General features: G+C 38.5%; 1 protein-coding gene across 3 annotated transcripts in view; it reads left to right on the top strand.

The window, feature by feature from the left end:
• Positions 1–15460, top strand: part of TBC1D8 (TBC1 domain family member 8) — a 90532-nt gene that overhangs the window by 37849 nt on the left and 37223 nt on the right. For all 3 annotated transcript variants that reach the window (XM_039532682.1, XM_039532666.1, XM_039532674.1), the window contains 3 exons: positions 4400–4518; positions 7280–7508; positions 13107–13347. In XM_039532682.1, coding sequence (XP_039388616.1) covers positions 4400–4518; positions 7280–7508; positions 13107–13347 — 589 coding nt within the window. The remainder of the gene's footprint in view (positions 1–4399; positions 4519–7279; positions 7509–13106; positions 13348–15460) is intronic.

The raw sequence follows: 15460 nt of genomic DNA on the forward strand, positions 1-15460 counted from the left end.
AAAACATCTGCTCAATGTGGAGTAGCAGTCAAAAAAGCTAACAATCTTAGGAACCACTAGTTAAAGGGATAGATAATAAGTCAGGAAATATCATAATGCCACTTTAGAAATCTATAGTGTGCCCATACCTTGAATACTGTGTGATGTTTTGGTTGCTCCATCTGAAAAAAGACACATTAGAATTGGAAAAGCTACAGAGAAGGGCAACAAAAATGGTTAGGGGTATGCAACAGCTTCCATATGAGAAGAGGTTAAACATGCTGGGACCATTCAGCTTGGAAAAGAGGTGACTAATGGGGGGATTCAGTAGAGGTCTATAAAATCTTGAATGGTGTGGAGTAAATGAATAAGGACGTGTTACTTACCCTTTCACGTAACAAGAACTAGGGGTCACCCAATGAAATCAGTAGGCAGCAGGTTTAAAACAAAAAGAAGTACTTTACACAACTCAGAGTCATCCTGTGGTGCTCATTGCTAGGGAATGTTGTGAAGGCCAAAAATATAACTGGATTGAAAATATAATTAGATAAGTTCATGGAGGATAGGTCGCGGTCAATGTGTATTAGCCAAGATGGCAAAGCCTTTGACTGCTTGATGCTGGGTCTGGACGACAGGGGATAGATCACTTGATAATTGGCCTGTTCTGTTCATTCCCTCTGAAGCATCTGGCATTGGCCACTGTCAGAAGACAGGATACTGGACTAGACGGATTTTTGGTGTAACATAGTATGGCCGGTCTTATATTTCTTATGTGTCTTTTGTAGTCAAAGCATGTCTGCAGTTTTATGAGCAAAAAATCCATAAAGACATAAGAACAATAAAAATGTAACCTGCTTCTGACTAAGAATCCTTTTGTTATGAAATGTTGCCTTCAGCAGCTGGGGAAGAAGCAGGCTTCCTGCTAGGGCTGGCAATGCCAGTCAATAACACAGCAGAACCCGACTCTCTTTAGCACAGGGTTGAAGTTTTCCAAGCTGCCTCTTCCACTGTGGTTCTTTGCTTATCCTCGTTCCCCAAAACTGATACCTGAATTTATTTAGGGAAGGGCATGCGGAAAAGCTGCTGAGACTCTGCCCCCCTAAGTTCCCCACAAAGCTGGAGCCTTGGAGCAGAAAAGCAGTGTTAGGTTCTACTGTAGCAACTGGGGGAATCTGCTTATTAATTTCTCCCTGTACTAGTGAGGTGCTGGAGGGGCTCTCAAGATTCCCCTCAACAATCCACAGATTGTTCTGGGTTGAAGGGGGTTACAGGCAGTTTCTACTGCAGTAAAAGTTGGAAATGCAGCCAAGGAGTAGCTCCTGTGCCTCCTAGCAATCCCCATGAGAGTACGTAATTTTGTGTTGCCCCCACATTGCTGGATAATTAAGATACTGTTGAAAAACGGAATATTAATTATTAACAGTCTACTTAGAGTCTGTGGGTTTAAGTGGTATAATCATAGAATCATAGAATTCAAGATCAGAAGGGACCATTATGATCATCTAGTCTGACCTCCTGCAAGATGCAGGCCACATAAGCCGATCCACCCACTCCTTAAGCAAGCGACCCCTGCCCCATGCTTCGGAGGAAGGCGAAAAACCTCCAGGGCCACTGCCAATCTACCCTGGAGGAAAATTCCTTCCCGACCCCAAATATGGCCCGAGCATGCGGGCAAGACTCTTTCACACAGACATGTTCTCTGCCTTTTCAGAGCATTTACAAGCAAAATAAGACAGACAAATTCAAGGCAAGGTGGATGAGGGTAATATCTTTAATTGGAGCAACTTCTGTTGGTGAGAGACAAGTTTGCAAGCGACACAGAGCTCTTCTTCAGGTCTGGAAAAAGTAATCAGTGTCACTGCTAATTACAAGGTGAGACAGATTGTCCTGTGACCAGAGTGTCAGTTGCCCCTTCATTTTAACTGGTCTCCTGCAACCCCTTATGCTTAACAGTCTGTCTCACCTTGTATTTAGCTGTGACACTCTAATTACTTTTTCAGACCTGAAGAAAAGCTCTGCGTAGCTTAAAAGCATGTCTCTCTCACTAACAGAAATTGCTCAAATAAAATAAATTCCCTTACCCACATTGTCTCTCTGATATCCTGGGACCAACCCAGCTACAGCAGTGCTGCAAAAAATACCAGGCAAGGGACGTGAAGACCAGTCAGGAGAGAGTGGGTGTGGGGATTATTGAAGAAGTGGGTTCGGAGGAGAGAAGAGGAGGAGTTGAGAGGGTGCTTAGCAGATGGGGACAAGATACTCTAGGCATAAGGCAGTATTTAAAAAATAATAATAAAGCCATGAAGCAGAGTGAGAGGAGTAGATGAAGAAGTAAGGCAAAAGGATTGGGAAGAGCATGGGGGCATGAGAAGGAATGAGAGTGGCCAGGGAAGGTGGTGAGTAAGTCCATGTCTACACTACCACTTATGTCGGCAAAACTTATGTTGCTCAGTGTTATAAATAAAGACACACCCCTGAGCTACCAAAGTTTCCCTGGCGTAAGTGGTTGTGTTGACAGCACCTTGTTGGCAGAAGAGCTTCTCCTGCTGACATAGCTACCACTCGTTTGGAGTGGTTTAATTATGTCGACGGGAGAGCTCTCTCCCATTGGCATAGAGCGGCTACACGAGATCTTACAGCAGCACAGCTGCTTCGGTACAGCTGTGCTGCTGTAAGGTCTGTGGTGTAGATGGAGTCTTAGATCATGCTTGTATTTGAAGACAAGGAGCTTGAATTTAGGGAGTAAGAGATGGGGAGCTCAGGGAGGAGAGGGAGTCATGAAGTGGTAAGGTGACATGGTCAGAGAGAAGGAAGATAACTTGGGCAACATTTTGAACAGAATGAGTGGGTAGACCGTAAGGCAGAGAGAAGATTTACAGCAGTGCAGGTGAGAGATGACCAGTGCTTGGACAAGGTGTCTAGCAAAAAAGAAAATATGGCAACTACTATGGAATACTCCTCCTTACTGTAGTCTCTCATTCCAGACTGCACACACAAAGGGAGACTGCTGATTCATCCTCACTGTGTTTACCCTCTATCTACATTGTTCAGGCTTAAAAATTCAATTTAATAAATTGTCATTTTATATTAAAACAGCTCCTATGAAACAGTAGGTCTTAATTAATATCCTACAGCATGTGGTCCTCCTAATCATTAGCAAAGGCCATCTAAATGGCTGTCTTCTTTCTTATGATTTCTTCTATATTTTTTGCCTTGATTGATGATATTTATGAAGTTCCATCGCAAGACCTTCCTGTTGAGGAAGTTAAATCTTGGAAAGTTTCCCTGCCAGTTGGCATTCCTCGTGGGAAACCTAGCAGAGGAAGGTGGAAAATGTTTAGCTAAATTTATCATCTCTGCTGTGTGAGGTGACATGCAGTGTCTTTGATGTTTACAGATCTCAGGTTTTGTGATAATGAGATTTGTACTTGAATTTTCTTTTTCTTTCTCCATGCTCTGCTCTTTTTGTTCACTGTTGCCTCTCTTCCCAGCAGGGCACTGAAAAGAGCACATCATGCCTTCTTTACCTGTTACCTATTCTCTTTAATGACTGACCGGCAGGTGCTATCTTGTAGTGGAGTGGCTAGCTTTTTTCCTAAGAGTCCTGTTTTATAACTTTCCTCTTTTCCTTGCACTTTTTTGGTCTCATGTCATTATGACACACAACTGCAGCTTTTTTGGAGCAGTTAAGCTCAACAAGCATTTTGCCTGAAGCAAACTGCCAGAGACTAAAATCACGTTTTTGGAGTTCGTAGGTACACGTGGTACTTAATAAGAATAAATTATATTGCTTTTTAAAGAAATTCATCATGTTTCAAAGCTTATTCTATTCACCCACCTCTCTCCAAAACGGTGGACATTCTCATTTTTGGCTTGTCAAGCAGTGCTAAAACAACCAAAAACAAACTCCTTTGTTGTCAGATATCTTGATTATTACGAAAGTCTTCACGAGTAGGGTACCAAATTAAAGGTCACATAACCTCCTCCCAAAGGCACGTGTGTGTGTGTGTGTGTGTATGAGAGAGAGCATGTGTTTATTGTGAGAGGCAGGAGAGTTAAACCTTAAATAAAAAATGAGCCATGTCCAGACAGGGCAATAAGAAGCTTTGTTGTATTTTTTCTGTTTTGAAAGTCAGACCAGCATTTTTTCTGCAGAGAACTTGTGTTCAGCTCTTGAAAACTAAAAGTACTAAAAACTACTACTTAAAATAGTATTACTTTTGTTTTCTCTAATTATGCCTTGAAATGTAACATCTTATTGACCTATTTGCTACTAATAGTTTTCATTTGTGACTTCAGAAACTTAATTTCTTTTAATGCACTATGAAACAAACAACTGCATTTAATTTCTTTTTTTCTAGTTAGTTTCTTCCAAAATTTCTTCTATGTGGTTTTTAATTAGCTCTTTTTACTTTTCTAGGTGCCACTTTAGAGGAGATAAATCAGCACTGGGAGTGGCTGGAACAAAACTTACTCCATACTTTGTCTGTTTTTGATAATAAAGAAGATATTGTTAGCTTTGTCAAAGGGAAAGTAAAGGTAAGAAAATTTGTCTTGCTTTCATCTTTCCCCTGCCCACTAGCAAAGGAATTGGTAGAAATAACTCTTGATATTGTGGAACTATACCAGTCTACCAACTGTTTGTGTCCATATTAGCTTTTGCCCATCTAGACAGTATTTTTAATAAAATGAGGTGACTTTGCAGCTGTATTTATTCTGAACACAATTATATTTGTCATGAAATGTACATAGCTTTCTTTTTCAAGTCTTGATTTCCACATTCCATATCAGTGGCCTCATTAGTTTGTTGTCATCCCTCATTGGAAAGAGTTGGAAAGTATGTTAACACAGTATTTTCATCTGATATCCACATGCCTAGGTGCTTACTAGATATGGTGAAAAATACCTGTGCCATCATGCCTCAGGAAGCTACAGGAATACCAGCTGTGTAGTCTATCATGGGCTGTAGTTGATTGGCAGTACATTACATTTACCTTTCAATTTAATACTTGCAGGGCCTCATTTTCAGAGGTGCTGAGCGCTTCCACCTGCAACTGAAGTCAGTGGGAGCTGCAGATTCTTAATACCTCTGCAAATGAGGTATATAGCGTCATCTTTTCTCACTTCCATTATACATTCTTTCCCATTCTGGCTTCACTCCAATGTTCTTTCCTGTAATAGATCATGATGTATTGTTTCTTGAGTTTTCTTCAATATCTGTTTGTTCTCTTTTCTTGATCCTACACTAAGCACACATTGTGTTCCTATAATTGTGTAGCTTCTCCCTTTTCTTTTCCTGCTTCCTTCCTCTCCCCTGATCTCTGTCTCTCTCATACTTTCCTAACATATCCCATCAGTCTCTCCTATCTACATCTATCCATGCACGAGCACTCTCACAGCCATCCACTTACTCAAGATTGAAAATTTCACCAGACATAAAATTGACAGATGACTGAACCTACTAGCACAAGACCCAGGTGTAAGATGTGATGGGTCCCACTGTCCAGGGGCAGTGCTTATGTGAGAAGCCAGCCTTGATCACACACACACTTGGACGGGGGAGGTTGCTTGGATTTCTAAGAGGGTTCTGCCTCTGCACCCATGCTCAAGGGGCTTTTAATTTGTAGAGGGTAGTCAACACAGAAATGCTCTGACATCCTAGATCACTAAGACCCTACCAAATTCACAGCGATGAAAAACACGTCACAGACCGTGAAATCTGGTCTCCTCCTTTGAAATCTGGTATTTTGTGTGCTTTTACCCTATACTGTACAGATTTCACAGGGGAGACCAGCGTTTCTCAAATTGGGGGTCCTGGCCCAAAAGCAGCAGCGCAGAAGTAAGGGTGGCAATACCATAACATGCCACCCTTACTTCTGAGCAGCTGCTGGCGGTGGCTCTTCCTTCAGAGCTGGGCTGCCGCTCTCCAGATGCCCAGTGCCACCGCCAGCAGCAGCAGTGAAGAAGTAAGGGTAACAGTACTGCAGCCCCCACCCCATAATAACCTTGTGACTCCCCCACACAACTCCTTTTTGGGTCAGGACCCTACAATTATAACACTGTGAAATTTCAGATTTAAATAGCTGAAATCATGAAATTTACTATTTTTAAAACCCTATGACCATGAAATTGACCAAACTGGACCATGAATTTGGTAGGGCCCTATAGATTACAGTACATGAATCTTTAGCATCAGTGATATCATTGGCCTTGGACTGCAGTTAAACTCTTGTTTATCTGTGATGTTACAGAAATAAAGATAAAATTCTATCCAGGGACTGAAGACCATTCAAAACATCTGTGTTTAAAAGACTAGCTCCAAATAGTCTGTTGCTGTATCTAAATTTTATCCCTACATGGGGAAAAATGACACCATCACCTACTTGATCCTTGATGCAACATCTGAAAAGTGTGCACCTTGTTGAGAAGTTTTTCTTTTTTTAAATTCCTATTTCTGGCAGTAGTTCAGTGATTTATCTTTCCTTACTACACCCTGTACATCCAAGTTTCTCTGAAAGACTTGAATAAAACTCACATCTTTTAATAATTTTGTGACCATGAAAGTAAGAGCAGGACACCTATAATTCTGCAGGTTTCAAACTGAATAACGGGCCCATATTTTTATTGTTACATCAGCTCTCCTGCCTTCGCTATAGACATCTGGCATATGGGATTACAGTATTCCAGTAGAACTGATTTGTATTTTGTAGCACCTGAAGTAAATTTGCATTGAGCCAAGCAATTTGCATTTAACTGTCTTTCTCTCCTCATTTTTTGTAGTGCTGTAATGAAAAGACATAGCACTTAATTATTTCAAGTCTTTAAAAAAATAGTTAAAAGCTTATTACTGGTTATCGGATACTTCACTGTACTGTGTCTTGGTAATAGTGCTGATCAATATAAAAATTTGGTACTGTAGCTTTGTGCTATGTAAGTCAAATTAAAGCTTCTACAGCCATCATATGCTGAGTGAAATTCCAATGATATTTATTGCCTTCTCTGGGTTATTTGAAATAATTGTGGTGATCAAAGCAAGCCATTATTGGTATCAAGATTGTAATTATAAATTGTGGTTTGAACAATATTTTTAAGTTATAACTTGGGACCAAAAAGAAGACTGGGTTTGGAAGTGTGGGTAAACCGACTGCAAATACTAAGTAAATGTCTGTATAACTTGCACATCAACTTGGATACCTTTCTAAGAGAGAATCAGGATTTTAAAAATGTACTGATGGCTTGTAATAACTAGTTTGGGCAAACTACCAGTTTGCCATAATATATTATCTTGTCATTGAATCAGGCATTGATAGCAGAAGAGACCAGGAGTAAAGTAGCAGAGCAGGAGGAGGATCCTGAGAAGTTTCGAGAGGCGCTAGTGAAATTTGAAGCCAGATTTAACTTCCCTGAAGCAGAGAAGTTAATTACCTATTATTCATGCTGCTGCTGGAAGGGTAAAGTTCCTCGTCAAGGCTGGCTTTATCTGAGCATCAATCACCTCTGTTTTTATTCCTTCTTCCTAGGCAAAGAATGTAAGTGTGAACATATAAAAACTGTTATCCCGATACAGACTTGTAAACATATATATCAATTTTGGGGTAATTTTTATGTTGATGTATTTAAATCTAATCTTATTGTATGGTATTTGGCTAATGCAACAGTGAAGAGTTCTGAAACTTGTTTTGTTTGGGTCAACTATCTTGTTAAATTCGAGTGTATTTGCTTTTTAAAATTCCACGTTGTCATGTGTCATCCATTTTCATATTTTACTTACAACAAACTGTTTTCTTATTAGTATACCTAGATGACAATTGCTTTAAACTGTTGTTTTTTTAAATGTGAAGTGGACTCTGGTGGTAATTGTATGGTGGAAGTCAGTAAAACAGTCTGCTCTAAAAGTGTGCTAAATAGTTTAGGCCCCAAAGTAGATCTGCCTTAAAATGTATCTGATGTGACAAATTCTTAAATACCTATTTTTAATACAGAACATAGTCATTCAGAAACATGCACACACACAAAAATAGCCACTGTTAATAGCTGCAGTTAGTACAGAGACAGCAAAGGAAGTGTAAGTTGGTTAAAAAAACCCGTTCTTAGAACTACATGACATCAATTGTGCACTTTAAAGTAATATGAGTAGTAAACATAACACAGCTGTGTCTTGTTCTCCATGTGATGAGGTGGAAGGGGAAAACCAGTATTTTCAAATGAAAAGGAATGAAATTTTGTTTTTTCAAGCTTCTGAACAAGTTTTACAGATAAGGGGGAGTTAAAACAAACAACTCCCAAATATCTTAAAACATTTGTTTTCCCTTTTCAACCTTTAAATCTTTCACAGAAGTGACAAGTTAAAGTTTTAAGAATGGCTAGAAAAATCTACCAGATAATCACTACTAATAAGCCATTGCAAAAAGATATAGTCCCATGTTTCCAATGGAGCCCCAGGGAGTGTTCTTATGAGATGCCCTCCATACCCAGTGTTGGATGATGGAAATTTATAAACAAAGACGCCCTTTTAACTGTTTTTTTTCTTTTCAGGGTGTGTGTGTCTTCTCCTTCTTAACAGGATTATGCTCTCGAGTAACACTGTAGGGATTCCTGTAAATTCTACCACAACTCCTGCAGGAACAGCAGAATGAAACTTTTTGATAATTATACTCTAATGATCAGGGAGGCTTTACTGTTTATGTATAGAAGAGTTATTTTATCAAGTCAAATTGCTATCATGTGGTTATTCAAATATTATATTTATAGATTTAAAGCTGAATTAGAGTACAGTAAAATATTCAAAATTTCTAGGATTTAATACATCCGCTATCCCAATTAGATGTCTTTTCTACTTTATTAGAACCCAGTTATCATGTTGCATTTGCAACTTCTGCTGATTATAGTACAGAAGTTGCATGTGGCTTGGAAAAATGTCTTTGTTTTGATGCATAGTTAGCTCAGTCTCTGTTTTAAATATCTTGTTGATTGTCCACTAATATATGATGAACATATGAAATCCTCTGCACAAAATAAAATGGATTTTTACAAATCAAAGCAGAAAGGGAAAAAAATGCCTTACTATTATTCACAAAGCTTCATTTATGTATTACTGGAGATTGTTGAAGGATAATGAAGGGACACTATCAAATATTATACTACATAACCAGAAAAAGCCCCTTATCTTTGCGAGTAACACTTTATTAAAATGCAAAATTGAAATAAATATAATTTACTTTACATTTATGTTCAATTTTCATCTTGGACAGTGAAAATAAACGACTCATTCACTATTGTTTATAGTCTGTTTCACTTCCTGGTTCTCATGCATTAATTAGGCTAATGCTTGGGAAAGTAAATAAAAAAGCAAAACAGGTTTCATTAACTTTTTTTTTCTCTTGAAGAATGTACTGTATTCCTCCCCAAAAAATCCAAAACAAAACAACAACAAAAACCCCAACACACCACCCCAGAGTTGCTGGAATAATCTGTATAGTGGGGGTGCTGAGAGCCGTTAAACCAAACTATAAACTCTGTATATAATGGAAACCGCTTCAAGTCAGAGGGTTCTGCAGCAGCCCCCACAGCTCTAGTTCCAGCATCTGTGCACCAACCCTTCTTAAATGTTGGTCTTAAATAGGGCTGTCGATTAATCACAGTTAACTCACGTGATTAACTCAAAAAAATGAATCGCAATTAAAAAAAGTAATCGCGATTAATCGCACTGTTAAACAATAGAATACCAATTGAAATTGATTAAATATTTTGGATGTTTTTCTACCTTTTTATATATATATAGTATTCTGTGTTGTAATTGAAATCAAAGTATATATATTATTCTTGATTACAAATATTTGCACTGTGAAAGATTAACAAACGAAATAGTATTTTTCAGTTCACCTCATACAAGTACTGTAATGCAATCTTTGTGTCTTGGAAGTGAAACTTATAAATGTAGACTTTTTGTCACATAACTGCTCTCAAAAATAAAACAATGTGAAACTTCAGTGCCTACAAGTCCACTCAGTCCTGCTTCTTGTTCAGCCAATCACTAAGACAAACAAGTTTGGTTACATTTACAGGAGCTAAAGCTACCCTCTTTTTATTTACAATGTCAACAGAAAGTGAGAACAGGCATTTGCATGGCACTTTTGTAGCCAGCATTGCAAGGTATTTACATGCCAGATATGCTAAACATTCATATGCCCCTTCATGCTTCAGCCACCATTCCAGAGGACATGCTTCCATGCTGATAACGCGCGTTAAAAAAAATGATACATTAATTAAATTTGTGACTGAACTCTTTGGGGGAGAATTTTATGTGCCTGCTCTGTTTTAACCACATTCTACCATTATCTCCTGCAAATGTAAACAAACTTGTTTGTCTGAGTGATTGGCTCAACAAGAAGTAAGACTGAGTGGATTTGCAGGCTCTAAAGTTTTACATTGTTATATTTTTTTTAATGCACTTATTTCCTGTACATAAGTCTACATTTGTAAGTTCAACTTTTATGATAAAGAGATTGCACTTCAATACTTGTATTAGGTGAATTGAAAAATATTTTTTTTGTTTTTTTTACAGTGCAATACTTGTAATCAAAATAAATATAAAGTGAGCACTGAACACTTTATAGTCTGTGCTGTAATGGAAATCAATATATTTGAAAATGTAGAAAACATCCAAAAATATTTAAATAAATGGTATTCTATTATTTTTTAACAGTGCGATTCATTTTTTAAATCACTTGACAGCCCTAGTCCTAAACTTACTTGATGGTATCTAGTGTTGAAATTATTTTTTTTCTCATCTCTGATATGGGTGACAGATACGATTTGAACACTCTTTGTCATGTTTGTCAACTGACATACTGAATGGTTCATAAATAATTATAGTTATAAATGATTGTTAATATTGGAGAACTTGACACTTACTGTGAAGCAAGGAATTTGTTATCATGGTTTTCATGTCATAGTCACTAAGGACTAGATCCGCAAAGGGCCCTTAGCTTCAGTGTTAAAATGCCTAACTTAACCCTGCTGCCTAATGGCATCCACAGCCCAGAGTTAGGCACCTAGACTCCCTGTATGGTGCTTAAGCTAGCCAATAGGTCACACTCTTCTCCTTGGCATTTGCTGTCTAAGTGCCAAAGTCTGGGTCAGAGGGAGGCACCTATCTCTGCTTGGGATCCACAGTCAGGAACCTCTCGTGGAATTTGGCACCTAAGCCCTTCCTCACAAAAAACAGGAAGTGAAGGCTGCCTTTAGCTCAGAGCACTCAGCTAGTATGTAGGAGACCCCTCTGCCTGATTTGAAGCAGGGATTTGAATCCATATCTCCCACCTCTCAATAGAGTGCCCTAGCCACTAGGCTGTGGGATATTCTGGGGTAAGTGGTGCTCAGTCTTCAGTGACTAATTATTTGTACGCAGTGGAAAGGCTTCAACAAGAGAGACATTCCACTGTGTACAAATTTTAGCATTGGAACAGGGAATTGAATTCGGGTCTCCCACATCCCAGGTGAGCCACTGGACTATAGAGTTATTTTCAGTCTTTCTCTGGCTTAGTTCCCAGTTGGGCTTAGGCATGAGGTTGGCACCTGGGCGTCAGGAATAAAGCGCCTGTGCTCATGCCCAGCAGCAGATTATTAGGTATCTAAGGGACTTTACTGGTGGAAATGTAGCCACCTATAGGGTTAGGCAGCAGCTGAATGGGTTTTTTTAGCATCTACATTTTGGATTTAGGCAACTAAAGTAGCAGTTAGGCTAGAGCCACAAAGGTATTTAAGCAATGCTACTTAAAATGCCTAAGTCTTATGGCTTTAGCAAATAATGCCAATAGAACCTGGTTCTCGCACTCTCTCAAAAAACAACTGCTGGGAGAAACAAAACACGAATTACAAAACCGAAAGAAAAAAAGTCTTGGCAGTTATTTTAATTCTGTTTTATTGAAATGCTTCAGTGCTGTTGGATGAACAGAAATATGGGCAAAGGGCTAAAATCTTCTGGTTCTGCTACTTGACCAAAAAATCCTTATTTTATTTCTGGTGGTGATGTAGTGAGTTTTATGTGAAGTCACAGTACTTTGACACGAGAAGGGCACTTACCCTGAAAGATACTCAAAGGAGGGACATCTATCAAAAGATTTAGAATTTTGAAAGGTTGACGTGTTCAGTTTCTTAAAAGGCTACTGTCAAGTTTTCATAGTTTTTAATTAAGTTTTCATTGTTCCTAAACTTTGAAAATGTTATCTTTTGCCACCAGTTTTGACCTTTTTTGTAATTTGGCATGCTCCTCCTGTTTCATACAGAATATAAGGCAGTGGTGGGCAATCTGCGGGCCGCATGTGGCCCATCAGGGTAATCTGATTGCAGGCCGTGAGGCAGTTTGCTAACATTGACCATCCGTGGGCCCGGCCACCTGCAGCTCCCAGTGACCATGGTTCACTGTTCCCGGCCAGTGGGAGCTGCGGGAGGCGGCACAGGCTGATATATAGATCTATAAATTTATATATATGAAACTGTTAGCTCAATATTTATGCCACATGATAGCATGAGAGGACCATACTGTAGAGTGCACTGCTGAATTCCCTCGTACAACCATTTACACGTTGTGTTGCATAGTCATCCAGTTTACTTCTGTTTCCAGACTCTGGGCTTAGTTTCCAGCCAAAAACCATCCATTCTGGAAGTAAGCTAGCCTGCTGCTTCCCTGAAACTATCCAACTGAGTAGGAGAGCAAGTTCTCACCTTTCTCATAGCCTACTTCCAGTAGGGTAGATAGCCCTGAAACCTTTCCTCACGTTCTTGCCACCTCCTAGCGAATGAAACGTAACCTGCTTTGGGGGGAGAGGAATCCTGTCGATGTTACTTGATGATTTAGTGTCTTTCATGAAAACTAAAAGATACTTAAGAGGGCAATCCCTCAAAAGAGAAGCTTTCTGCCTAGAACATGGGAGAATGAATAGTGGATATATATTAGGCATTTATGTTTTTTGTTTTTGTTTTTTTAATATACAGAAGGATATTTTTCTTCCCCTTTATATCTGTTTAAAGTGCATTCTGAATTTTAATATGTTTGAATATTTCTGAAGTCTGTGAAAAGTTTAAACTCAGTTCCTAAGAGGTTTTTGCTCTTTCTCAAATGGCAGTAAAACTCCTAGTTCCCTGGGTTGATGTCCAGAAACTGGAAAGAACCTCCAATGTCTTTATGACTGATATCATCCGTATCACCACTTCAAGTAAAGAACGAGACTTCTCCATGTTCCTTAATATTGATGAGGCATTCAGGATAATGGAGCAGCTGGCAGACGTAACGCTCCGAAGGCTACTAGATAATGAGATCTTTGAACTGGATCCAGGTCTCCAGGATCCTACTCAGATTACAAAAAGGTAAAAAGCAAAGTTCTTGCTTATGCAAGAAGAATTATAGACGTACGTTTCCCATTTTTCAGTATTTTATTAGCTTAGTGGTAATTAAATATTGAACAACTGTGTCTTGAGGAAAAAACAGACTTTATAATATTTTCAGTCTTCTAAAATAGAATTTTTCGGTGTGTATGTAACTCGTCTGGAGTAGGTATTCAAGTCACGCAGCTACATTTTCTGTGTTTTCTGAAGCAACATCACTCCTTTTTTTTGTCTTTTAAATGTACCATTTCATTGCCCAAAAGTAAATTCCAATAAGCAAGAATTCCAACTGCCTTGAACAAAAACACTCTTTATTATGCTCTTTGTTCTGTGTAAGCTTTCCAAGTGCTGATAACATGGTAATTATTGCTTGTGGTCACATCTTAATGAACTTCTGACAGATGGAAAGTCGCTACTTCTGTTATTCTCATAGTTGATTTAACAGGGAGTTCTGGGAATCAAAACTGTAGTGAGAGATTCATATGCGATTGTCTGTACTACACTTTGCCTTTCGTTCCAAAGAATCCCTATATGGATTCCTCACCCACCACTGAAATGAAGTTGACTCTGAGGGAGGAAAGTGGTAGCCATTCTGTGCCGGTAACATTACACAAAACACGCACACATGCTCATGCACGCTCTCTCTCTCTTTCTTTTTAAGGAAAGTGAAACTGACGAGGGAATTTTAGGTGGGCAGAATATAATGACCAAAGTTGGAATTTACCTAGGACACCCTTGTTGACATCATGGTGTCAAATACTTCTAGTCTGGAGGTCATTCCAGACGTGTAGGTTGTGGTTTTCCCAATTATACATCCAAGTCCCTTGACCCTGCAGTCAGAACTGTACACCCTCATAAATATAGATCATTCATGCTACATGAATGAATGATCTGTGAATGGTTTCTAGGTGGGGAGAAGAGGTTCTGCTGATGAGAATACAGGTGTACAGTGACTGTTTTCCGTTATTAATATGCTTCGGTTTCTGCAGTGATGCTAAAATTACAACCCCTTTTCCAAATTATTGTGAATAGTGCTACAGGACCTTTAATAGCAGTTGAAGATTCCTATATGCTATTATTCTCCCCAAGCATTTTAAATTTACGCTTAATAGGTGAAGTCCTGGCTCCACTGAAGTCACTGGAGCTAGGATTTTACCTATTATGTCATTGAAGAATATATTTTGAGCAGTCTGTAAATTTAATGAAGGAAGATTCCTTGAATGAAAAATCTTAATTGAAACAAAAGTTAACACCCTCCACCCCCACAGATGTAAATATTGCACTTAATAGACCTCTGATATACTGTAGTGGCAAGGCCTTCAGCCGAATCAAACTACAAATTGTGTCCTGAATCAAGTTTGAAAAGCAGTATGTATATTAATGAACCAGCAACAGGAGCATAAATCATCCCACATCTCTAATCACACCGTTTTTCCCCTCCCCTGTCCTTTTTTCTTTAAAAAAAAAAAAATAAAAAATAAAAAAAGGAGAGAGAGAAGAAATAGTTTGCAAGAGAATTCCTGAGCCTGACATTCTGTAAACATGCTGGCGAGTAGTAACTTGAGAGCATGAGCAGAAAGGAAAATACAAAGATGTTGAAATCTCATTTCCTGTACACAGGTTAGACAGGTAGTGGCTAGGTAGGTTGGTACTTTGATGTAGTATGATTCAGCAAGTTTGTTTTTTGAATAGTGGATAAACGAGTTGCTAATTCTGACATATTTGGGTCGAAGTGACTTTTTTTTTTGCTGTTGTAATGGTTCAGGAAATACTAGTTCTCACATACTTTTTCCTTGTGTTTTCTCTTTAATATTCCCTTTTTTACCTTGGAAGCAAATATTGGAATGTATTATAATGCAATGCCAGCATCAATGTAATAGGCCATATCAGGATGTATACAAATTGATTTTAAAATAAAAAATCAGATTTCCACCCCCTCCTTCCCCAAATATAAGTTATTCTTGTGGGAAAAAATAATTTAAAATTTTAAAATCTATGTTCAAACCAAAATGTGTGTAATCTATTAAAATCATTTGAATTAAATTTAAATAATAGTAAATGGTAAGTGTTTGCTGCCAAAGTTTTTAAAAAAAAA

The sequence above is a fragment of the Mauremys reevesii genome, linkage group 1 (genome assembly GCF_016161935.1).
Source record: "Mauremys reevesii isolate NIE-2019 linkage group 1, ASM1616193v1, whole genome shotgun sequence".
In the NCBI taxonomy this organism is placed as follows: Eukaryota; Metazoa; Chordata; order Testudines; family Geoemydidae; genus Mauremys; species Mauremys reevesii.